The sequence below is a fragment of the Suillus plorans genome, assembly GCF_016647745.1.
Source record: "Suillus plorans strain S12 chromosome Unknown HD556scaffold_91, whole genome shotgun sequence".
Lineage (NCBI taxonomy): Eukaryota > Fungi > Basidiomycota > Agaricomycetes > Boletales > Suillaceae > Suillus > Suillus plorans.
This window is the reverse complement of record NW_024537475.1, coordinates 58,532-81,724: the sequence shown is the minus strand read 5'-3', so window position 1 is coordinate 81,724 and position 23,193 is coordinate 58,532. Positions and strand designations below refer to the sequence as shown.

Sequence of the window (23,193 nt, the reverse complement as noted above, 5' to 3'; positions counted from 1 at the left end):
GTGCCGCGTCATAGGTGCGTCACGACCGCGGCAGGGCCGCGTCAATTTCACCTGGCCCTCATAGTGTGGCGAAGGACAAATATGGTATAAACGGGGCAACATGGCACCGAATCATCGATCCACTTGTGCACGTGTGAAAGGCGAGCTTAAACAAATCCGGGTCAGTCACTTTGCACTTATGATTTGCTTATGATGAGGATCCTGCAAGATTGGCTGTTGAATCGTACATCTTGGACCTTCATTCCAGTATCTAGATAAGTTCTAACACAACTCAGAGGACGACGGCCGGCAAAGTGGTATCCTTTTGTGCGGCTTAGAGGAGCTCAACACCATGTGTTTGATTTTGAAATACACAACTATGCCGCAATTCACTAAACGATAGACCAAGCAACATCCTGGGACCCCATGCCTATCGCGGCTTCCTTCATCCTAAATAATGTGAGTCTAGTGCTTTTTCGACCTGCAAGGAAAACGACTCTGAGCTGTAATACAGTATGCAAGACAAGTACTCTTTCCACGGAGGGCTAGATCCTCCGAGGTGTCTTCTGCATTGGCCGCCACCCGCGGCGGTTCACAATATTCATATATCAACACGTGGACTCACTATTACATTGGCCTTGCGTACAACGCAGTCATATTATCCATCTTCGCCACTTAGGATGCATTCAATGGTGTGTTTATTAAATTCTGGATCGTTTATCCGATGACCCTGGAGCACTATGAGGTTATGAATAGACTCACATCGCGACGCCCTACCATTCGCCAGGCATCACTATTTTGCCAATTTGATCTAAGGACTGCCAAGGTCACGTTCCTAGTATGCGTAGGATATAAAGGTCAGGCTGCATCTCACCGTGTCTACTCACTTCAAAGCCATCATTCGAGATCAAATCGCGTATCAGAAATGCATTTCTCCGCCCTCGCTGTTATTGCTGCTTTGACGATATCTTTCCCTGCCAGTGTTAGTTCATGCAGCAACCTAAACCAGGCTTGCAATGTCACCACGGATTGCTGCGGTAACTTTTATACTTGTAGGGGGGTGAGTATGGATCGTTTGTTTCATTCGGCATCATGGCTCACCCTTTGTAATACTCATAGGGAACCTGTCAGTACACCTCTGAAGAGTAGTTGCAGCCAGAGTTACTGACACGTCGCAACAGTGAGTCATATCCCTGTCTTCTAATTCATGATGCCATGACTGACGGCACAACATATAGTTTGTTGATGGGTCGGTGAAGGTTCTGTGCAGGGCTAAACAATGAACTTTGGATAAGGGAAAATATTTACTGTTGTACCAAGGAATGACTCGCAACTGGGAAAGTGAAGCTGTGAGACAGTTATCTTCCTTAATGTCAGACCAGACGCCTTTGTCAAGCTGCACCATCCTGATATTTTACTCCGGAGTTGAGCTACCCAGTAAGATACGAGCAACGAATGCGCGGTTCCACAGACTGGCTCTTCATGGAGACCAGGTTCTAGAAACCTGACAAGTTCACAACGGTGGAATTCCTACACGAGTAAGCTTGAAAGAGCAGTCCTATAACACCTTCGAGTGCTTTCTACTCATGGCCGGCTTCCCCACCAGACTCGCCTTCATTGCATGTAGATGCGCATAGTAAGTATCTGAGCCATCAGAGCTTACCGGAGTTTGTGAGATCAGAAAGATAGCAGGCTGCCCACAGGGCGCCGGCGCTTGCTGGCGTGTCACAAGCAGCTAGTAGAAGGGAAAAGAAGCCACGTGTTGAGTACTGGCAGCCCTGCACGAAGTCCTTATCGAATCCCAACCCTACAATTCGTGGTAGAATTCCAATCATTGTGAAGGCCCTACACCTGATATCCCTCGCTGCTTGGACATCGTTTACAGAGGTTGGTGCTGTCGCACTCGAAAATGAGTTCCTTGATAACTAGTCTTTCCATATTCCCAACGTCATGCTCCGTAAGATCTTACTCGACTCGTCTATTCCATGTCAGATAACGCTGTGGAAGCCAATCTGGCTCCTTCCACTCTTTATCAGAAATCTCAGCCAGAATCATTTGCGCAAGGACTTCGGCGCTGGAAACCATGTCATTTATGGATTGATTTAGCTGTACAATGTAAGACTTACCATCCAAATGCGCGCGGCATTCCATGACCGGCATATCCTGCGGCGATGTACTGTTTCCTATACAGCTCTCTCTCTGGATCGGCTACGAGTAGGTCTGTTACAGACCCAACCTGGCGAGGGACACATCAACCACAGTAGTTGTAAAAGTCGCTTGGACGTACAAACGGGTCCCCCGTCCTCGTGAAGCCCATAATACCAGTCTAAACCCTCGTCAGGGATATCTTCACCCATGTAAAAAGAGTACCTACCCATTCCATCTCAGGCTCCGAAAGGGGGTCATATTTACCTTCGAATATAGATGGTAAGAACTCGCGAAGCACCTTCCCAACGAGAGGGTGCGTTTCAGAGTCATCGTCCACATATAGCTCGTATTGGGGTCCCACAGCTTCCCGGCCACCACCAATGATGATCAATGGTTTTTCAGTGTCGTGCTTTACGGGTCGGGGGAACCAGTATGCAAATCCCTAAAAGAGATATTAGTCGCGACAAGACAGGCTAGGATGGAATGGCTTACTTCGTTTCCGCTCCAGCTCGGTATCTTAATTTGATCTATACCGACAGAAGCACGGGTGGCTATTACTTGTCCCCGAGTTGGTATAATTCCATCTGGACCCGCGAGGAAAGGAAGGAGATAAGAGGCGTACGCATTCGTGGCATGGACAACGCGGGAGCACGATATGCTACCCCTGTTCGTCACGACTGTAGAAGTGGATGAATTGTCGGTCGTTTCATGTGTGACTGCAGTCACCGGCGTTCGAGTGTGCAAGCTTAGAGAGGCGTATTGTCCAGCGTGTGCTTGAGCATGCTGGTACAGCTTCGTGACGAGTTTCAGTGGCCAGACATTATTTCCTGGCTCGCGGAATCCTGAGTAAGGTGCACCATATTCCTGGTAATGAGCGGGCTGAATCAGACTATCAAGATTATGACTAGCGAGAACAAGCACCTCCTCGAGTTCCTCCTTCGAGAGCCATTCCACACCATCTAGATTGAGCTGCGCTTGACGTGCCGTGTCGAAGTCTTTGTGCGCGTTTTCTGCTTCCTTCTCTGTGAACAAGAGGTTTATGTGTCCACCTTCTACTAGGTCAACATCGCTTGCCCAGCCATTCTCCTCTATTATTTGGACAAGCAGAGAAGCGGTGTGTTGTTCGAGTTTATATGACTTGATGGCCTCGACCGTGTCGAATAATGCCTGACGCTGAGCAAACTCGAGGAAAGCGGCCGGCGTAAGATGTCCACCATTCCTTCCTGCGAACAATATTCTCCGCACGAGGAACTAAAAAAACACGTAGTACTCCACGTACCAGTCGCTCCTGAGCCTGGAACGAGTCAGTACAGTACGATAAACTCACGATAAGCATGGGACAGACTAACAGAAATCTCTTGCCTCGAGTATCACGATGCTGAGCGGGTGTTTGACAGAAAGCGAGGCATTATTCAAGAGTTCGATAAGGTGATACGCGACGCCAACGCCAGTGATACCAGCCCCGATAATGCAGACGTCTGCCTTGCTAGGCAGAGGATCTTGGCTGCCTTGGCGAGCGAGTGGATTTGCATCCGGGGAGGAATCGATCCAGAAGGAGCGGGTTGGATTGCGAGATGGGAGTTTAGCAGGAGTTGGATGTTCCAATGGCGGTGTCTCGAGTACCTTCTGAGAATGTTCTAACTTACCGAGTAACTGAGGGTTAACAGGCATTATCGACCAACACAGAAGAACACAGAAGACGAGAAAGGTCTGCATCCAGTCTCTCATTTCCGTGAATCAAGTACGAAAGTCCCAAAGATAAGATAACATGACCAGGTTCTGGAGTCTGGGCCCTGGAATTCGGGGCTTTGAGGTGTCAAAACATCATGTGACGATGACTTGAGTTGTTGGTCTTTGTATGTCACTCTCCTCGTCGTGGGCGTCAAAGACTCTGAGATAAGTCTATAGCGTTCCATGGACTTGTGGTTGGCGCTCCAGAGTCTTAGGCTAGGCGTCAAAACTGTCCCGACTTCCCGACGCGTTTAGTGCGTCTATTTCTACAGTCTGCAATGACAAACGTTAATCGTCGGGGACGATGATGGGGGGTCTCCGCTTGCACTAGCTTCCCAAGAATTGCAAGGTGTTGCATAACAAAGTGCGACTCTGCCAACTTCTTCCTCCCATCCACATGTACTCACTCTCACCAAGTACGCATGAACCGAATCCACCGCATCTGCTCGTACTGATAGATCTAACTGTGTGCAACTGATTCACCCGCACGAATAACTCCGCTATGGGGTGCTACATAAACCCGAGCTCGACCTACATTTCCAAACATTCTTTCGACCCAGGCTGCCCATTTATGTGGCAATATGACACTGCCTCAAAGAGCTAGCTCGTCTCACCGTCCACAGCGCTCATTCTATCCTACACTGGCAAGCTCGACTACCTTCGGTACAGTGCCTAACGGATATGCCATCGGGTATGACGATAGTTGTGAAAAACGGCAGCTATACCTCACCCGATGGGCATACATTTAGACTGGCGAAGTCATACATTGCGCATAGCCTCATTTATTATCCTTTGGGGATGCTAGTCAAGTGGCGGTGATGTGTAACTTGGGGGCAGTTTCACGGGTATTTTTCATGGGTGTCTTGGTGAGGGTATGGTGGCGCACGACATCTGCCGCTATGAGGTGAAAAGAAATGGAATAAGTAAGATGGAGATGTTCGAAATGTCACGCTACCTGATGCCAGAAGCTACGCATGTGCTTCAACTCCCCCTGGACCTCATACGAGTGAACTCAGAGATATGCACGTGTGTCACTTTTAGTTTCTGTTCTGTCACTATTCGTTCTTCCAAAAATAGTGAATGGACGGACTCGCGCAAGTTTGAATTTGAGACGCTGACTGACAGGCCTGGAGGAGCACTCATTGTCTCGAGATGATCGAGGCGATTGATTGTCACAAATTGGTCCAGGCGAAACACGTATGAAGAGAATTCTTGACGCAGATGAAATCTATTGATATACCCAACTTTCTACAGACCAATGTTGATCCTCTCTCGTCGAGCCTATTCGACATCACATCCTGGATAGTTCTCCTCCTTTGACACTTTCGGACACCCCGAACCCCCACCCTGTAACATGCCATCATCCTGATGACCATCCAACGTGTCAAATGAGAACGATGAGCTGCTCAGCATCCAGAAAACACGTACCGCATACTCGCAGGTCATCACGTCGTCCATCTTATCCACGTAGCTGCCGGACCGTCAGTCACCCTTCTCGATGAAGATGTGAGTGTGACTTACATGCACTTCTTGGACCCGTTGTCGGAATTCTCGATCCTGACCAGCCCGTAGGTCAATACACCGTCGACATACAACACTTCTTGGCACGCTGCGCATTCCGCGTTGGCACCAGCGAGGAGGGTGAGCAGGGCAAGAATGGTGAAGCGGGAAGTGAAGATCATGGAACTTGTTGCAGTGGGCAATGCAAGGCCATAGCATGCATGCAGAGATTTTGTAGGCAGATGGCCTCACGATTTTCGCTTTCGCCTCGGGCTGTTACATGTTACTCTATGAACAAAAGTTGAGTTGATCGGTTCACAAGTTAAACCAACAACATGACGTAAAGTACATTACATAATTATGGGCGGACCGAATTAAGTAGTAGATCCACCTCAAGAGGTGTGCAATCGAGAAGTTCAAGACACTAACCTCAGAAACTTCGAAGACGCCTACGCCTACCGTGACAGCGTGACCGATCACTTAATTTATCCATATTAAGTAGTCGTCCAGCGGTGCCAAAGTGCACCGAGCATAGAATACAACGCGTAGCGTGCGTGCATGAACGTGTAAGCAGTAACAAAGCGTAGCAGCGCATAGGACAGTACAAGTAACAAGCATAAAGACAGGCAATGACAAGCAAAATCTACGTCCTGAGGTCAAGTGCACAACGAAACAGCGGCATGAACATTCGCGAGATTGGTTCGAGTCTTTTTGGAAGCCCGGGGTCAAGAGGTGTGCAAAACTAGAATATAGCACATACACCCGGAGAAACCTCAGAGGCGTCCCCCCCTCCTGTCACAGCGTGATGGTCACTGTAATTACACCATATTTGGAAGCTTAGTCACGCAATCTCAATGCAAACCAAGTCCCAGTACTGATACAAGGGAGGGGCAAACGAGCGCAAGCAAGCTACATATACATGAACGTACAGTTCGGAAAACACGTAGAAAGCATGAGTGATCTGAACATGAGATATGCAACGAGGAATAGTGAAGTGCAAAGCAAAATATCAAGCGACTGCCGAAAAACTGACTTGAAGTCTGCTAGAAGCTGCGCGAGCTTTCTTCGAGGGGCGAGAAGTACCGATCTGTGTTCCAGAACGCTTGAGTTTGCGAGAGCCTGACGCAACGGGATGATTCTCTTTGTCGTGCATGGTCACCATGGCTGGAGGAGGCGACACTTGGAAACGCTCCCGTGGAATACCTGCGGCCTTCTGCTCTAGTTCTTCGAGTTTCATCGTCAACCATACACCCTCCGGCAAAGCAGCGCCAATCTCTCTATGCCCAGGAACCGCATACTCCTCGTGTTCGGCCAGGATATGCTCCACCATGTTGTAACGCCAGACACCTTCGACGTAACCCTCGCGTGCTCTTCGCTTGGACTTTCCAAGCTCAGGAACGAGCGCGGGATGGCAGAGGTAGCAGTTGAGGGGTACATTGCGAGATGGTGTGTTCGCCGAGCCTGCGTCCGCAAAGCCATATCTAAATGTGTGCTTGTACACACACTTCGTCTCCCAGCTAAGAGGACCGCTGGCTGCAACTTTGACCTTGAGAGCACACTCAGGTCGACCTGATCGGCCACAAAACCCGCACGGAAGAATGGTACCAACCTGTTGTAGTCTGTCGTTAGAATGTAGCATATCAAATTAATAAAATATGCTTACCGAGTCTTTCATGTTGGCTTCCGGTATGTGATACAACGCTCGCAAAATATGAAGGCCCATATGAGGCCGCATGCCGGATACTTTAGCTTCGCATAATAGGCAAGTAGTGATGCGTTCTCCTCCGGATGCAGCGAGTTGGTTGGTTGCTTCCACGGAGACAATAGCTAGTGTACCTAAGAGAATTTCAGCAAATATAGACAACGAAAAACTATGCGAGAGACATACCATCTGCGAGCTGATACGGGAACGCCTTGAGATCTGATGGGACGACAACTGCGATAGAATTGAGTGAGACACTCATATCGGTGGCCTTGGCCCAAAGGAGATCGCATGCTGCTTGAAGAGCATCTCGTGCAATCTGCCAAGTGCTCTGGCCACCGTTGACTTGAGAGAAGTCGTCCGTATTGATGTCGTCTCGTAAGCGAATGAAAGTGGGATCAGGGTTGATTGGTTCTACGAGTGAACCAGGGACAGTGACAATGATGACGCGCTCTGTCGCAGACGTTGTACCTTGAATTGCCGAGCGAGAAGTTACGTATCCTCCATTCCACAGAAACAAAACTGCGTTATCAGGCGAGGCTTGAGTTGGAATGATGGTGAGGAGTTGGCCAGTAATTTTGACGGTGGTTCGTGATGCTTTCATGACGGTGACATTTATTGATGGGCGGGACACGTTGCTCACACTTAAGGTTGTCGAGCGAAGCGCACCGATAGAGAGAGAACGACCACTACGGAGAAGCGTTAGGAATATATCCCCAACCAAAAACAAGTTCTGGTTGGTGATTCTCCCAGCCGACATGTCAATCCTCTTGTGAACTTTCGTGTAGCCTGATCGGACGCGTTCGAGGCGATTAAGGGATTTCGACACAAAATCTTTGTTGATTACAAGGCGGCAGACCGTCTGCTTGTGAATCCAGCGACCCTTGAAGAGGAGATAGTCGTCAGGTCGTATTCCAGGGCCTTCGGGCAATGGAGGGGCTGACAGATCTCGAACGACATGCGAGCGAGTAGCTGCCGAGGGAGAGTCGATAGATGACTCGTCAACGAGTTGCTCCTCGAACGTAAGCATCAATTCATCATCTTCGTTTGCTTCCATCTCTCCAGACGCTGGAAGATTGTAAGCGTCCCCATCCAACGATGTCTCCAGGTGCTGTAAGGATGGCAAAAGGGTGGGTGCAGGAGGAGAAGGGATAGGAACTCGACTAGTGTCTTCGAGGTTGTCATCTGTGTTGATGCCGAGATACTTGTTCTCTCCAAATGGACGGAGCATGTCGATTTCGCCGGAATTGAAAAGATCTGTGAACGAATAATGAATGGGATCGAGCTGTGACTTGGAAAGGATAGTGAGGGCAGATTCACGGCCCGAACGCCACGAAAACGGAAGATCACAGCGACCTGCAATAATATCACCCTTCCATAGTTCACGATTGATATGATCTACCCCCTCCTGTCGTGTAAGCTTGAGGCGGCGGTGCCCAGGATCAAGCTCTGGTCGTCGCTTGAATATGGTGTCAATATCCTTTGCTGCACCAATTCGATCTAGAGCCTGAGCATATGAGAACGCTGAATTATGACCGCCGATCATACGTGTGCGACCGAACAAGAGCTCGAGTGGGTCATCTCCGATGTCGCCGAGAAAGAAAGGTGCGTGCGGATCCAGACATTGTTGCTTTGCAAGACAGAAGAATGCGTTCTTAATGGTCGTTTGGATGTCATAATAGAGTTGATACGACATGAAAGAGCGTCGATGGGCGTGGAAAAATGCGAATGCGAGATGGGAGCAACAGCTGAGGGATTTCATTTGATCAGACAGGGACATTGAGACATCAATGAAAGGCGAGAGGATTGATTCAATTAGTGCGCTTAGGAGGGCGATAGAATTGAAATCTGCGCGAGCATCGATATCGGTGGAAAATGAATTGTTGATGCCATGCTGTTGGTGCTTGCAGAACTCAATGATAGCCTGCATTAGCTCCACGGCACGAGGGACATCTTGAGGGTCGTCTGGGTACAGGAGCTTTATAACAGCTTCCTCGTCATAGGCCGGCAACCACACAAGGTAACGCAGCAAGACCATCGAATTGATGACTCGTCCGTTATTAAGGACAATCCCGGCTGGAGACCGTATGAGCGTGCAAATACCTGTATCAAATTTTAGATGTGAGGCTCGTTGAGAAAGAACACTTACGTTTGAAGATGTGTTTAAAGTCGAAATCAAGCGTCACCTCCCCATCGCCAGTGAACAGGTTCAGCCCTGCAAGGTTGATGAGTGAACCGTACAAGGGTGAGTCTTCAGAGAGAGAAGTCTTGAGAAAGAGTTTGTGCCCTGCAGCGCGACGTGTCGCATCACCATCAGTAGCAAATGACCAAATTGGTCCAACTCTTGCAGCTGCGCCTGATGTACTCCAGCACCGAATCGTACGAGCAAGGATCTTTTCCATGTCGGTAGCGTCCTCTGTTTTGCAGGTTGGGGCAGCTAAAAGAGGGTATATCTCATCTTCACCAAAGCATGAGGCTCCGATGACGGTGAGCTCCTTGCCCAGATGGACATCACCATCATGAATCTTCTGTGCAATGTCGGCAGCTGAGTTATACGTGCGAAGGACGGGATCTACAATATGGGAATGCTTCCAGCAAAGACCGCCTACTTTGTTGTACTTGCTGAAGTGTACTGCCATCTCCTCTAATGCTATTTCGTCAATCATAAGACTAACTCCACGACGGGGTGAAGAATCGCCGTGAGAGCTAAGTACAATAGAGTCGATATTCTGGTGGAACTGCTCATCCCGAATAGGCCCGATGGTAGGCATGACAGAGGTGAATGTCGACTTAGTGCGAAGGGTGCGAAGGGAAGGAAGTCCAAGTTTGTGATTGAGCGCAAACAATAGCTGACGGCCTCCGAGTCGGAAGACAAGAGTAGCAATATCAAGGTCTTCAGCACCATAACCACGAGGGCTATATGCGCCCTCCAGTGCATCCTCGAGTTTGTTGACGACCTCACGGATACTGGCTCCATTCCGCATGGCGACATTGATAATCTGCTGAAGTCGAGGGATGTCCCCCTCGGAGATGGCCATCAGAAGGCGGCTGTAGTCATCAAGTTGCGTGAGGGTATATATATGCTTGCGGGACTCATTGCATGCCTAAAAAGAGTAAGTTGGAACTTAAAGCTAACAACGACGTAAATATACCTGAAGCTTGAGGTGCTTGACTTGCTCGGTAGATGCTTTGAGCAGATCTTGCAAGTGCCCAAGCCCTAAGAAGCGGTAATTGGTGTTAGGCTTGGGATCTTGCGCGATTTTGATAAGGTGGGCAACGTGCTCATGGACGTCAGCACAATTGTGACAAGGAGTGCCCTCGTGTGGTGTGAACACAACACAACACTTCGATCGGGCATAGAGTGCGCTTGGATCCCGGGTGTCGATGGTGAATGGTAGGGCATCCTGGCCATTATGGTAACGCTCCCATGGGAAGAGCATGACAAAAGGACGCATATCGTCAGGCCAGACGATAGGGACTCCTGCGCAAAGATCGTGGTCGAGTGCAAGAGAGGGCCTGGGAGTTTGTTGACTGTAAGCGAGTAACATGCATACTATTACATAGATAAAATTTAAAATGAAACACACCTATTTTGAAGCGAGAGTGCCTCAGGTAAACGAGGGATTGGCTCATCAGACATGTTCTGTTCAGGAACACGCTGCTTTCGTTTGTTAGTCACAGTCTGGGCACACTTCTTACTGCCCCGGTGGTTCCTCAACGATATGAACTGGCCTTCGATCCAGAGTGGAATGGAGGAGTGAGTACTCGTCTGGCACCATTCATCGCATTCTGGGCAGAGCATGACCCATCTCTGCTGAGGGCCAACCTGGACTTTTAGTTTGTCTGCCTTGAATAATCGATAGAGTGAGTCGGCAGTATTTAATTTGAGCTCGAGCGCTTCGTCAACATTGGTGAAGTCTGATTCGAGGACAGGAGGCTGCCAGTTGAGCGGGTCGCGATCTTCAGTATCAGATGTATTGATGGAATAACCAGAGTCGTAGTCGGGAGAGTAAGGCGCATGATAGTACGTATCTGGTTCTAGTTCTGGTTCTGGTTCTGGTTCTGCAAGTAAATGTAATGGTATTTCGAAGTCTACGAGAGGGCTTTGCGAGTGTCCAGATGCATGTGGGGTATCGAAAAATTGCGAAGGATGATTAGATCTCGGTTCCGTTGTTTGATATGAATGATGGTCGTTACTATGCCAGTGCGTGCTGTTGTCGTGATTGATGCTGTTGTCATACAGATTGTGCTGGTTTGTAGAATACATATTGCAATAAGTTTATGATTCAAGAGAGTAGTGCGATGCGACAGGGACAAGACAGGGATATCATGGATATGAGACGAGACGCGACGCGTATATTGATATCGACGCGTCAATTCTATAAATCACGTGTTTAATTTTTTTTGCTTCAAAATCACTCGGTAGTACGGTAGCGTCATTCCACAGGCGGTTTTGATTAAACTGACTATCTAAATGTATTCTAGACTAGAAAATAACCCCTCTTCCAGTATCGAATTAATGATTTTATGAATGTCGGAGGGCACCATCGAGAACCTCCAATGCGTTGCTCTCGAAACTTCGTGTGGCTGTATATTAAGGTTTTTTAGCTGATGTAATGGGTAGGTGTATGTTCGGGATTTTCCTTTTGCACACCTCTTGCCCGGGGTGCCATGGTAGATGGGGCAGAGCGTTTGGATGCGCGAGAATTGGATAAGTGAGGTATAGTACAAGATGAGCTATGCAAATGATTGTCCGTGTGTGATGGTACTTGAAAATCTATAGTCGGTGTCTGCGAATGTCCAGATGATGTATTAGAATAATGTGAATGGTGATTTGATCCGGGTTGCATGGTTTGAAAGGAATCATCTTCGAAGTCCGTGATATATGCAGTGTTGTCGTCGTTATTACTAGAAGCAAACCATGAGTCGTAACATGTAGATTGATGAGTCGTAGAATACATAATGAATGAGGTGTAAGGAAAGAGAGATGCGCGTCATTGAGGAGACACGTCGAATTGATATTGACGCGTCATATTGATATCGACGTGTATGACTTTGCTCACGTGCTTCCAAAAATCACATCCAAGATCTCTCGTTTAGTGGGTAGTATCTTTGGATGGGTGTGTACCATTGAAATAACTATCCAGAGCTGTTATACACTAGTAAAAACACCCCCTGTTCAGTACTTGACAAACGATTTTATGAACTTTTGAGGCCGCTGGCGAGAAACTCAAAACGCATCGCCAGTAACTTAGAGTGGCTATACATTAAGGTTTTTTAGCTTAGGTAAAGTTGAGCTCTGTGTTCGGGATTTTGCGAACGCACACCTCTTGATCCACCTCCTCCCAATCCAATTACTTATGGACCATGGTGAACGACCAGAGGGTTCGCATTGTCAATCATGTGGAATGGAGACTCCGAACCCAGAGACACTCGTCAATTCACTTCGCTTCAGTTTCACTGTCCATGAGGTTGCATCAAAACTGAGGATGCCATATTAATGTCAAGCCTGCCAGTGAGAGCGTGACTCTGTTTAAATTCAGGTGCGTCATTATTAAGATTCAATTCAAGAATGTAGTGGAGGAGACATGAATGACGAAAAGTGAATTGGCCCTTAAGTGCGTACATATTAGTAAGGTCGGTAGGAATGTGGGGAGGAGACCCCTTCGCACCTATCAAACTAAAAACACAATACTACTGAATAAGGCCAAATAAAGGTCACAGCTCCACAAAGCTGCAAAACAAAACAAAATTCCCGGATGACCTATTAGTGCCGACTAAGTATGTTGAAGTCACCCTTCCACAAATTCTACAGGCGTTCGCACTGACCCTCTTTGCAACAATGCAAAGTCTCTAGATGTGGATGGTCGGTGTTTCACACAAGACCCGCTGCGAAAAACTACAATAGCAAGGTATGTTTGTTGTGGACCTGTGGTTTGAGAAGCGTTGTAGTTTAAATAGGGACGCAATGGTTGGCCGAACGTCAGAATCATTTCCGACCTCCATCTTCACATCTCAACCTCCTTCGTGTCAATATGCGATCAAACACCAATTCATCAACCATCTCGGGTACCATTAGTCGCCTCGTAAGTACTTGATTTTGAAGGTGTTGGCGTCTGAACAAACATCCACTTCAGCAGTCGCGTGTAGTCAACCGCGAGGCTTCAGACTCAAACCATGTAAACTATCGTTACTGGCAACTCGTCCAAGAGATGGCCCAGATTGTGCAGTCCATCGGTCCTCCCAGGGGATCTTCATCGCCTATCAGGCGTCTGCCCACCGAAATCCTCGCTGAAATTTTCCTCTACTGCATCCCAGAAGACGCAAACTGGACGCCCGCGCCAGATCTAGCCCCCATGCAGTTGACTGCAGTATGTCAACGATGGAGGGAGATTGCTGTGAACATGCCGAATTTATGGCGCAGGCTGCGATTGGAAATAGGGCACGGAGACTGGCAGCAGAGAGCTTTCTGCTATGACTCCTACCTCAAGCGATCACGGGGACGTCAACTGTCGTTGACACTCGAGTGTGATAACAATAAGTGGACAGGGCTACGAAGACTGCTCCGGCCATACGTCAATCAAATTTCCTCACTGCATGTTGGATTATCCTCCGGTACCAGCTCCTTTCCACTGGTGGCGGCGGACTTCGGCGGACTTCAGGAGCTGGCTATATACACGGATAGTTTACTACATCCAGTACCAGCTGCTGTCAGGCGCTCTATCATGCACTCTATCATCCATTTGCCGCCCAACATACGCAGTCTCAGGTTATTGGATGTGTTGCTTGACCCTGATGTTCGGGACTCAACTCACCTCATTTCTCCCTCATGGGCCGGTCTCACAAATCTTGAGGTTGTGGTAGGGGCACTACGACTTTCCTTACCCCGCTTGCTCCGTCTTTGTCCCAATCTTTCGTCGTTGACGGCGATGGGTGGACTATTCGTGGTGGCGAGCGAGACCTCAAGACCATTGGTGCACACCAAACTTCAATATTTGCGCATTTCCGGCGATTTACCTACGAGCGCGCACTTGCTCGGACTTCTTGGGCTATTCCCTAACGTCACGCTCCCGAATTTACGCATCCTCGAAGTTAACAATATAGGGGGATGGGTTCACCACGAATTCAAGGCGTTGATAACACGGTCACAGTGTCCCCTGGAAAGCTTGATCTTCGGCCGTGGAGTGAGGACGATACCTCAGTATCTAGCAGAATATGTCACTCTTTTCCCATCTCTCAAATTAGTGGTAGATCCTACGCGTTCAGGCTTGTGGTTAGAATTCTAGACTGGGACAGTTTATGTACATAGTTGACGAAATGATGCTCACACGATTATGCTATATGTTGCCTATACCTACTCATTGCCAACCCTTCAATAGACTATGCCAAACATTCTTTGATCCAAAATGACATCCATCGTCAAATTATTTGTCGTATCCTCAGATACCCGTTCTGAGCGTCGTTTCGACCTCCACGTGACGATCGAGCAGCTCAAGGGTCCGTACGTTGCGTAGTCTACCATAACACATCTTGCAGATTCCAGAACACTAAAGACAACCACGCATATCATCGTGATTCGTGCACCACCCAATATCTAGGCGAAACTAGAACTCATCACAGGCATCCCCGTTCAGAATCAAAAAATATTGTTGCACAATGGCGATGACGATCCTCAGGTCGTCGCGCAGCTGGATGATGATGCTAGTAAGCCGCTTGATGTTCGGGATTTCCACATCAGTAAATCATGAGTTTACCTTATCCTTACTTATTTCAAACTTTTCCCACTTATTTCAAATGGATCTACTTATTTTTCTTAAATCACTACCTGGTCCCAACTGAACTATCAGAATCTGTTAACCATTGTTATAAATGCGTGCTATAAAATTATTGGATTTTCAATTTGCAAGATGGTACCTCAAGAGAACATTTAAGAAAGAAAATCATCAGCATTAATGTGTCACTTGAACTTCATACTAGTCACTAATTGTTGGTCTTATGCAATGAAACATGTCTCTCAGGCCCAATAAACATATTGGAATACTCGAGTTTGAAGCAGTTGTCAAATTTCAGAAAAAAAGTAGGTCCATTTTAAATAACTTGAAATAAGTGGGAAAAGTTCAAAATAAGTAAGGATAAGGTAAACTCATAATTTCCTGATGGCCAGACGATCAATGTATTTTCTGTTCGAGTCTTCACAAAGCAGTCGTTTATGCATATGCTGGCGTCGTTTGTTATAGGTTGTAGATACGAACCCTTCGACGTCATTTACGGGTCAACTCTCCGATGTAGAGAAGTTTGAGCTTAGCGACGACGCGTATGCACAACGAGCCGGCGATCAATCAGTCATTCCTTATAATTTACTACTGGTTCTGATTTTTTTTATTTGAAAGACTCCGTGTTGGCTTACAAGCAAAGACATAAAGTAGGGCGCTTTGCGCCCGCTTCAACAGAACCTACTCCTGAACCTGCGGTAAACATCCCCATCGGATCACGCTGCAAGGTAGAATCAACAGAACCGGGCTTGAATAAGCGTGGTACAGTGGTCAGACTGAGTTTGCTGCTGGACTTTGGGTCGGTGTCGAGTATGATGAGCCGATGGGCAAGAATGATGGGTCGTAAGTTTGAACCCTCGTATTATTTGTCGATACTCATCTGGACACCTAGTCTCAAAGGGGTGCAGTATTTTACATGTCGTCCGAACTACGGAGTGTTCGTACGCCCTGCAAAAGTCGGTGACTTCCGAAGTTCCCTGTGGAAGAGATCGATTTTGATGACGAAGAAATCTGATGGGGTGTTGACATACTCGTTGTAATATATCCGCCGAGTATTCACAGTTGTTGCAGATCCATGATTAGGACCTTAAGGTGTATTGAAACCTTTACCCTACCCCAATGCCTCGGACCGGCCAGCCTTGGCAGCAAAACGTACTGACCCCTGGTTCTTGGGACTCTATATTTAATCTAACAATACAGTCGTTGTTCACCGTAGCTAGTCGGTCATCACGTCGGTAGAACCCAATCTTGTCCGTCCACTTTAATCAACGATACTGAGCTCCCTCAAGCGTGTCTTTGCAAATTCATCCTTATAAGTGTTCCATATCCTGTATGGAACACAACTAAGCTCGACACGGGCGACGAAGGGGGGGATGGAATACCCACCTGGTCAATTCCTCGATATACAACCGTTGCACTCTTTCGATCTCCTCTAATGATGGTTTTTCGCAGCGTTGAACATGAATCGGTCGGCCGACTATTCAGAAGTGAGACACCTGACAAGTTATCAGGTTAGAGATAGCACTCACTGACTGACACAATCCGTCGTCGGTACGGCATCAGACCCAAGTTATCTGCAGTAGAGATGATTCAAGGAAAGGTCACCAGTCGCGTAAGTTTGAAACTCACAATTCAGCATACCACGCCCATGAAAAAGCGGAAGGGTAAACCCAAACATGCTCTGAAATTTCTTTTGCAGAACATATATCGTGGTGCCTTTCTCGTTTGGCATTTGATTATATATCTGAATAAACGTTGTCGACGATCCAGAGTAGCAAAAGAGTGCAACACTTACATCATTCTCGCCGAACGAGAACACAGGTACAAGGTCCGCCCTGAAGAAATGTTTCGATCACATTTTCTATCAAGCCTTGTATCAACTCACCCATGCTGGATCGCGACCTTGATAAAACCTAATCTACGATCCATTTGTCAGGCGCCAGTTTGTGATGGTCCGGTATCGGGGCTTACCTGCGCTTCAATGTTAGATCTGCCGTACCAGGTCTTGCGCTCAAACTCTCAGCAGCGCCTCCGACTACAATAGTGATTGCCTGACCCGGACCGCTGGAGAGAATGTTGGAGCAAGATTCTCGCGAGACACTGCTGATCCCAAGCGACATGATAACTTCGCGATATAAAGGAATGTGGAAGTTATTAGTGAGCGTGAGTAAGTGTGGCTTAATGCCTGGAAAAGCTTTGGAGAAGCCGGTGGCTGATAGAAGATATTTGAGATATTGATGCTGTGGGGAAAGTGAAACACTCGCCTTCCGTGGCGAAGGTGGCAAGTGCGCCCCTGGTGGATTGGTAAGAAGTATGCAAAGATGCAGAAGAGAATGTCACTTTACATTCCAATTATGCCTGTTTAAATCGCAAAAATGAGTGATGCTCAGGACTAAAGGGGATAAGACTACCATGAGGATGGTACCCGAACACGTAGGGGCGATCGGCGGGTAGGTCGCACTCCTGCATTGAGCACATGGTTGAATATTCGGAACGCAAATTAGCTCAAATCACTGCCGTACCTTCAAGAGCCTAGATGGATGGTGACGTAAACGGTTGTGTCTATAACGCACGAAGAACCACACTTACGACGCGGGGTAATATTCTGCAAAATACTGCCAGATTTTCAGGGACCGGAACCACGGAGCGAGTCTGTTGCCGTATGCTGGGCTCTTGTCTATCCAGAAAATCCAGATGAGGTACATGACCAAGAACGGCCATAGCGCTGGTATGGAGCTTTGGTGTTCATTTCAGCGAGTAAACGGTATATCCGAGAATTGTAGCACGTACCAGAGCATTAGGAACACAAAGCAGGACATAACTAACAACACCGACCACACGGCAACGACCATAGTCTGCAGTCTCCTCTTCCGCGGTATCTTGGTTGGCACAAAGCTGGATAGGCATAATTAAAGTCGTAGAATGCCATAATACAATCAGTCAGTGACATAAACAAACTATCTGATACGCACTCGATGCTAGCATGAAGGGCAGCTACAGGACGCAATGGTGCACCGGTTAACTTCGTTAATCGCCCTCTAAGAGAAGATGCGGAAATAGTTCTTGAGAAAGCTGTCAGGTCATGGCCTTTATCCATTCCGGCTAGTCCAATATTTATTGGACTCGGTGTTCAGCAGGCAACTGAATCTGCGTCAGACTCTTGTTTAGTAGATGCGCGCAACTGCTTCCGTCAATCACGTGACCGGGATTTACCCTTGCTTCTTCCCGAATCCCGTGAACGGTCACCCAACTCATCGATCAAATAGACAGGCTACATCTAACCACTCAGTCCCAATCCACTTTAGGCACCTGCTTAACATTCAATATTCAATGGCAAGCTACTAGGTCAGAAAGTGGGGTTTTCAGGCTTGAACAATGTGAGTGACGAGTAATAATCAATTGCATCAAAATAATTATTAATTGCATGGTGGCCCGAGCTCTATTCTAATGCGTCATCTTGACGATGACCAGACACTGAACCATGAAGCTGGAATAACCGTGCTCCAATTATACCGAGGGACCGTCGACCAGCCACTATTATGCGCATGGAGCAGAGCGCGCGTCAGCTTATACAAGGGAGTTGGACCCACCTTATCAAATTGCCAGCTCTCGTAGCACTGAGCTCTTATTCGACATTTTTATTTACACACTCCCATCATTCGATAGGTAACTGCGATTCGCAACTATCAAAACTACAATCTACTATATTGTTGACCCGGATACTATGCAGACGATAAAGGGAGGCTACTGTGAACATCCAAAGTTTGTCATGTTGTCTGTGTTTTTTGCGCTTCCGCTGCAGGGTTAGCAGCGGGACGCTCTCTGCTACTTAATACACGGCTCGAGTGATCGTCACAGTGTCACTAGTACTACCTGACCAGAAGTTCAAATTCCGCTCATTGTGGGTGATAACTTAATACACCCCTATTTGTGGTTCAACATTAACTTTCAACAATGGTTAACCATTCATCCATAGCGTCACTTCTTTGCCACATCGCTCGTCTCACTAAGTTGGGTCAGAAAGCGCCGGCGAACCAACAAAACATCGTGAGTGTCTAGTTGTAGGTAACCGTGTCTCGTTAACTAATCATCGATCGCTTCCGATGCAGTCACAACCAATTGTATGTCTATTTTGATATATCTGATAGCGTAGTATTGACGGTAACTAGATGCCAGACATTGAAACACAGAACTGCAATAATATCGACCACCCCGCCATGCGCACGGACCAGATTTGGGGCGTTAGTCCCGTCAACGCTGATGGCCAGTGCCTCATCGACCAGCGGGACAACATCATTCACCCCACGAACTTACACAAGGAACCTGGGCCGGCTGTCTCTCGCTTACCAGCCGAACTCTTATCTAAAATTTTCATGCACACACTTCCACCATTCGATGAATTGTTGCCCCCATCAAAGCTACGATCTCCCATGCTGTTGACCAGGATATGCAGAAGATGGCGGGAAGTTGCTGTGGGCACGCCAGGTTTATGGTGCAGACTGTTTAGTGGGTTTAAGAGCTCCCACTGCGGGCACAGGAAGAAGGAATCCTTCTGCTACGACACATGGCTCAAGCGATCGCAAGGACTTCCACTGTCGTTGGAAATTTGGTGGTTTACAAATCCCTTGACCGGCCTTCTTCAGCACTACACGAATCAAATTTCGTCTCTTCGTACCGTTTGCTGCGCCGCCACACGTGACCTTCTGTTAAACGACCTCCCAGCACTTCAGGTGCTTACCATATATGGGCAGATCAACTACTCTCCATGGAAGAGGAGTACTGTTACACGATCTATCTTGAACCACTCATTCACCCTGCGCAGTCTCAAAGTCAGCTGTCAACCACCATTCTACTCGGCCGACTTCGATCCCTTCAAGAATTCCAGATGGACCCACCTCACAGATGTTGAGATCTACGTTTGCCAACAAAATGTACTCGTCAGATTACTGCAGCAGGCTCCCAACCTCTCCTCAGTCAAGATTTCCATATATAACATGCACCATGAACCCCCCTTACTGGTAAAGCACGAGAAGCTTCAACTCTTGCACATTCGTTATTTCCAATCGCTCTCATCACACCCCTACATGCTTAATGCCCTGTCACTCCCCAACTTGCGCAAGTTTGTTGCCGATGCAGGGATGCATCCTGAGTGGCCTCACGAGGAGTTTAAAGAATTTTTAGTACGGTCAAAGTGTCCTCTGGAGTTCCTGTACCTTGGTGGTGGAATCATGACAGACGAGAAGACAGCGGAATACATTGCTCTCATTCCTTCTCTTAAAGTGCTTCCGTTTAGTAGATGCAAAGTTTAGCAGGTGTCTTTGGTATTATATTCAGTAGCACAGATTGACATAACATGTACTACAGTCAGGTGTTTGTCGTCTATGGATTTTACTTGCTTGTGCGTTACGAGAGGCCTTTCTGATCGAGTTGCGGTTAGAGCAGATGAACAAGGCTTCGCATGAACAGTTCCATTATTCCTTGTACGTGTACTGACGTCTAGGGCGTACATCGTGCTAGCTCACCCAACTACAGCGTTAGGTTTCCGCACGACGAGACAAATACAAGTATTCTTACGAGTTCCAAACTGTATTTGCTCTCTTGAATAGCGACAATGTAATTCATACGGCAATCTATCCATTGCATTGATATCACTACAGTCTAGATATTATTTATCTAAGTGAGCTCCCCATATAAGGTACCCACCTATTTTGTGGTTGCCGGCACAACTGTTGTACTAACAGAAGAACTGCTTGTGTTAGGAGTGCTCGCAGTTGAAACGCTAGAATGGGAATTGGCGATTGCTGAAGCGATTGCAGCTGCGTTCAGCTGGCTGGGTGTTGCAGATGACGAGGAGGGAGAGATGGAAGAGGTGGGTGAGGAAGATGAGGAAGATGACGGCGGGGAAGATGAAGTGATGGACGCAGAAGACGGTGAATCTGCAATCGGGACAAACTCTATTTCTAGTGAGCCCCTCACGGGCTGCGAAGTCGATGTCACTTGACTGGTAGTCGCCGAGCCCATGGAGGTCGCTTGAGAAGATGACGACACTGGGATTGAAGCAATGATAGCAGCGTGGACAGGTGGAGAGGGCGCCATCGATGATGATGTCACTTGGATGGTACTCAACGGGCCCGTGGGGGTTGACTGAGACGGCGGCGGCCCCGGGCTTGAAGCGACAATGTCAGCGTGAACAGATGGAGAGGGCAGTATCGATGGTGGTGATGTAGCTTGGGTGCTAGTCGCCGAGTCCGGGGAGGTTGCCTGAGAAGATGATGACTCTGGACTTGAGGCGATAATGGCAGCATGGACAGAGGGAGAGGGCAGTATCGATGACGATGCAGCTTGGATGGTAGCTGAGCCCGTAGAAGTTGCTTGAAAAGAAGACGACCCCGTGCTTGAAGCCGCTGCTGCAGCGTGGACAGCAGGAGAGGGTGTCAAAGTCGATGTCGAACTGCATGCCACTGACATTGACGAACATGATGAAGATGTCATGGTAAGCGCAGCAATAGCGGCCATAGGGCTTCCAGCAGCGGATGATGAATATGAAGACGGGGTTGCAGTAGCGGTGTAGACAACCGTCGTGGTAATCGTCGTCGTTACCACATCGTCCGCGCTCGAGTCAACAGCATCGGTAGAAGGTGGAGAAGCAGGGACCGCAAGATTAGAAGGTCGGAACACAAGAGTGACGTTCTGTGCTTCCGGTGTAGACGAGGAAGTGGTGGACTGAGGCGCAGACGTGGAGCTTGTGGTACTAGACCCGGCAGATGTTATCGTGTTGGAGCCAGTGGTGGAAGAAGTCGTAGTGTCCCGCTCAACAAACATCGCATGCGAGGAAGTGCTGCCGTCGCTGTTCGTCCATAACGGCTTGATGACACCAGTAGACGGATCGTACTCGAAGATCTGACTCTTGTGTGGATCCGCGGCCAATATAGTGTAGTCGACGATAGGCGCCACGCCGTTGGCATATGAGTAATCCAGGTTTCTGACGTCATTTTCGGGTTGCGACGGACGGCACATTTCCATTATCATTGGTTCAGGCCCAGATGGATTCGGGTCAAAAGTCGCGCAGTAGAGGGAGTCGAAGATATCAGTTTGAACCATGACGTGCTTCGTCGCGTTTGCTATGAAGATATTTGAGTTCGGCAATAAAATACACCAGCAGGATAAATACCAGGGTTGTTAAATGAGCTGTCATTAGCGTCGACCAAGTAGAACTGGGTCCCGTTGGTGCTTGACGCATTGAGAGGGAAGGAACCATTACTAGCGTGACTGTTGGTCGAGTTGGTCGATGTAGTATTGGTGGAGTTATACGTCGAATAATCGAGGGCAAGAGATGCGAGGTGCCGGCCTTGATCTCCGCTCTGGAAGTGTGATTATAAGAACACAGAAGTAGGGGGAGAAAAGCGCCATACCACAATATCAATATTTCCGGAAACAGGACAGGAAGTATCGCGACGGCCCAGCCTTCGTTTTGAAGGGCACGTGGAGGCTGCTCCCCTAGAGACTAGATAGTTATTTCCACCTGCACCATGGACGAGAGCAGACGAGCGGCGAGAAAGAGGAGTAGGACGACGTGAGGGTGCATCGCGCAGCGAGAAAGGTGCATGAACATCGTCACCGTGAACATGAGCAAAGCCAACATTCAGAATTCCCGCCAGCGGGTTCGATGGGTCGGAATTGGAAAACCTGAAGAACCTCTGCAATATGGGTAGGTATCAGAAGACGTCAGTCAAAGACAAGCTAACTTACCGAGCTAGGAGTATCGATGATTGACTTTCCTTTGCCCTCAGAGAGTTTGTGGGGAACATGTCCAGTAGTCAGCCTCGGAAGTGAAAAGACAGTGCGGGGTTTATCAGCCTCATACGCAGTAGCAACTCGGTTGCCACTGGGATGGCTTGCAATATATGCAGCGTCGGCAGGGGGTGGAAGCACGATAGCGATGATCGTACAGATGCTTGTGAAAGCAACAAACTGAGATGTAAAGCGCATGACAAAAATCGTACAAGGAGAGGATGCGGTCCGGCGCAGAGTTAAGAGAAATAAGAATGATAGATAAATCTGAGGAATACGATGCCTGTCGTACAACAAATCACCAGGATCTGTGTGGTAGGAGAATGAGATGGAAAACCTAAATATTTTGAATGCATCGAGACTTTATACCCTGCAGGAAAAGGATGCATGTGAAACACCCAACGTCACCCACCACGCAGGAAGCGCGTATCCTAAATCAGTCTGAATTGACATCGACATGCTTTAGCAATGGAAACGGTCAGTCATGTTTACTACGCAGATACGTCTGGAACCATTTCATGTATTCTGAATGATCGGGACTTTCATAAACTGTTCATAGAATGAATACCG

At 48.0% G+C, this 23,193-nt stretch overlaps 8 protein-coding genes across 8 annotated transcripts; 3 read left to right on the top strand and 5 right to left on the bottom strand.

Annotated features, from left to right (window-relative positions):
- Positions 1–1,881: 1,881 nt before the first annotated feature.
- Positions 1,882–3,961, bottom strand: HD556DRAFT_1047323 (FAD dependent oxidoreductase-domain-containing protein). The gene is made up of 8 exons (XM_041295986.1): positions 3,477–3,961; positions 3,407–3,421; positions 3,049–3,350; positions 2,620–2,991; positions 2,354–2,569; positions 2,267–2,305; positions 2,106–2,215; positions 1,882–2,053 (listed from the first exon to the last, which is right to left on the bottom strand). The coding sequence occupies exons 1-8, from the start codon at positions 3,853–3,855 to the stop codon at positions 1,945–1,947; spliced, it is 1,542 nt and encodes a 513-aa protein (XP_041153968.1). The 5' UTR covers positions 3,856–3,961; the 3' UTR covers positions 1,882–1,944.
- A 1,115-nt stretch (positions 3,962–5,076) lies between these two features.
- Positions 5,077–5,781, bottom strand: HD556DRAFT_1047352 (uncharacterized protein). Its single transcript, XM_041295987.1, has 2 exons — positions 5,380–5,781; positions 5,077–5,329 (listed from the first exon to the last, which is right to left on the bottom strand). Exons 1-2 carry the CDS (start codon positions 5,538–5,540, stop codon positions 5,140–5,142), a joined length of 351 nt encoding a protein of 116 aa, XP_041153967.1. The 5' UTR covers positions 5,541–5,781; the 3' UTR covers positions 5,077–5,139.
- Positions 5,782–6,184: 403 nt separating this feature from the next.
- Positions 6,185–10,187, bottom strand: HD556DRAFT_1047276 (uncharacterized protein). The gene is made up of 4 exons (XM_041295985.1): positions 9,210–10,187; positions 7,247–9,163; positions 7,022–7,194; positions 6,185–6,967 (listed from the first exon to the last, which is right to left on the bottom strand). The coding sequence occupies exons 1-4, from the start codon at positions 10,096–10,098 to the stop codon at positions 6,368–6,370; spliced, it is 3,579 nt and encodes a 1,192-aa protein (XP_041153966.1). The 5' UTR covers positions 10,099–10,187; the 3' UTR covers positions 6,185–6,367.
- A 2,673-nt stretch (positions 10,188–12,860) lies between these two features.
- HD556DRAFT_1047256 (uncharacterized protein) lies at positions 12,861–14,489 on the top strand. The gene is made up of 2 exons (XM_041295984.1): positions 12,861–13,146; positions 13,198–14,489. The coding sequence occupies exons 1-2, from the start codon at positions 13,096–13,098 to the stop codon at positions 14,344–14,346; spliced, it is 1,200 nt and encodes a 399-aa protein (XP_041153965.1). The 5' UTR covers positions 12,861–13,095; the 3' UTR covers positions 14,347–14,489.
- HD556DRAFT_1248145 (uncharacterized protein) lies at positions 14,467–15,872 on the top strand (the record flags this gene model as incomplete). The annotated part of the gene is made up of 4 exons (XM_041298751.1): positions 14,467–14,565; positions 14,659–14,797; positions 15,305–15,426; positions 15,471–15,872. 4 exons carry the CDS (start codon positions 14,467–14,469, stop codon positions 15,870–15,872), a joined length of 762 nt encoding a protein of 253 aa, XP_041153964.1.
- A 221-nt stretch (positions 15,873–16,093) lies between these two features.
- Positions 16,094–17,929, bottom strand: HD556DRAFT_1506949 (diacylglycerol acyltransferase-domain-containing protein; the record flags this gene model as incomplete). Its single annotated transcript, XM_041309042.1, has 14 exons — positions 16,094–16,160; positions 16,219–16,309; positions 16,362–16,406; positions 16,462–16,576; positions 16,628–16,667; positions 16,718–16,750; positions 16,804–17,044; positions 17,091–17,125; positions 17,178–17,190; positions 17,241–17,295; positions 17,355–17,364; positions 17,422–17,568; positions 17,623–17,727; positions 17,805–17,929. 14 exons carry the CDS (start codon positions 17,927–17,929, stop codon positions 16,094–16,096), a joined length of 1,122 nt encoding a protein of 373 aa, XP_041153963.1.
- A 749-nt stretch (positions 17,930–18,678) lies between these two features.
- Positions 18,679–20,358, top strand: HD556DRAFT_1047112 (uncharacterized protein). The gene is made up of 3 exons (XM_041295983.1): positions 18,679–18,879; positions 18,942–18,953; positions 19,002–20,358. Exons 1-3 carry the CDS (start codon positions 18,787–18,789, stop codon positions 20,139–20,141), a joined length of 1,245 nt encoding a protein of 414 aa, XP_041153962.1. The 5' UTR covers positions 18,679–18,786; the 3' UTR covers positions 20,142–20,358.
- A 177-nt stretch (positions 20,359–20,535) lies between these two features.
- Positions 20,536–22,821, bottom strand: HD556DRAFT_1313411 (uncharacterized protein; the record flags this gene model as incomplete). Its single annotated transcript, XM_041300789.1, has 4 exons — positions 20,536–21,953; positions 22,004–22,193; positions 22,245–22,529; positions 22,582–22,821. 4 exons carry the CDS (start codon positions 22,819–22,821, stop codon positions 20,536–20,538), a joined length of 2,133 nt encoding a protein of 710 aa, XP_041153961.1.
- Between the last annotated feature and the right edge of the window lie 372 nt (positions 22,822–23,193).

Coding starts and splice junctions, on each gene's coding strand:
- HD556DRAFT_1047323 (XM_041295986.1), bottom strand. CDS start 3,855: ATGAGAGACTGGATGCAGACCTTTCTCGTCTTCTGTGTTCTTCTGTGT. Junction 2,570..2,619: donor CGAGCTGGAGCGGAAACGAA/GTAAGCCATTCC, acceptor TATCTCTTTTAG/GGATTTGCATACTGGTTCCC. Junction 2,054..2,105: donor ATGCCGCGCGCATTTGGATG/GTAAGTCTTACA, acceptor CATGGTTTCCAG/CGCCGAAGTCCTTGCGCAAA.
- HD556DRAFT_1047352 (XM_041295987.1), bottom strand. CDS start 5,540: ATGATCTTCACTTCCCGCTTCACCATTCTTGCCCTGCTCACCCTCCTC. Junction 5,330..5,379: donor AACGGGTCCAAGAAGTGCAT/GTAAGTCACACT, acceptor ACGGTCCGGCAG/CTACGTGGATAAGATGGACG.
- HD556DRAFT_1047276 (XM_041295985.1), bottom strand. CDS start 10,098: ATGGCCATCTCCGAGGGGGACATCCCTCGACTTCAGCAGATTATCAAT. Junction 9,164..9,209: donor CTTTAAACACATCTTCAAAC/GTAAGTGTTCTT, acceptor AATTTGATACAG/GTATTTGCACGCTCATACGG. Junction 7,195..7,246: donor CCCGTATCAGCTCGCAGATG/GTATGTCTCTCG, acceptor AAATTCTCTTAG/GTACACTAGCTATTGTCTCC.
- HD556DRAFT_1047256 (XM_041295984.1), top strand. CDS start 13,096: ATGCGATCAAACACCAATTCATCAACCATCTCGGGTACCATTAGTCGC. Junction 13,147..13,197: donor CGGGTACCATTAGTCGCCTC/GTAAGTACTTGA, acceptor CATCCACTTCAG/CAGTCGCGTGTAGTCAACCG.
- HD556DRAFT_1047112 (XM_041295983.1), top strand. CDS start 18,787: ATGGTTAACCATTCATCCATAGCGTCACTTCTTTGCCACATCGCTCGT.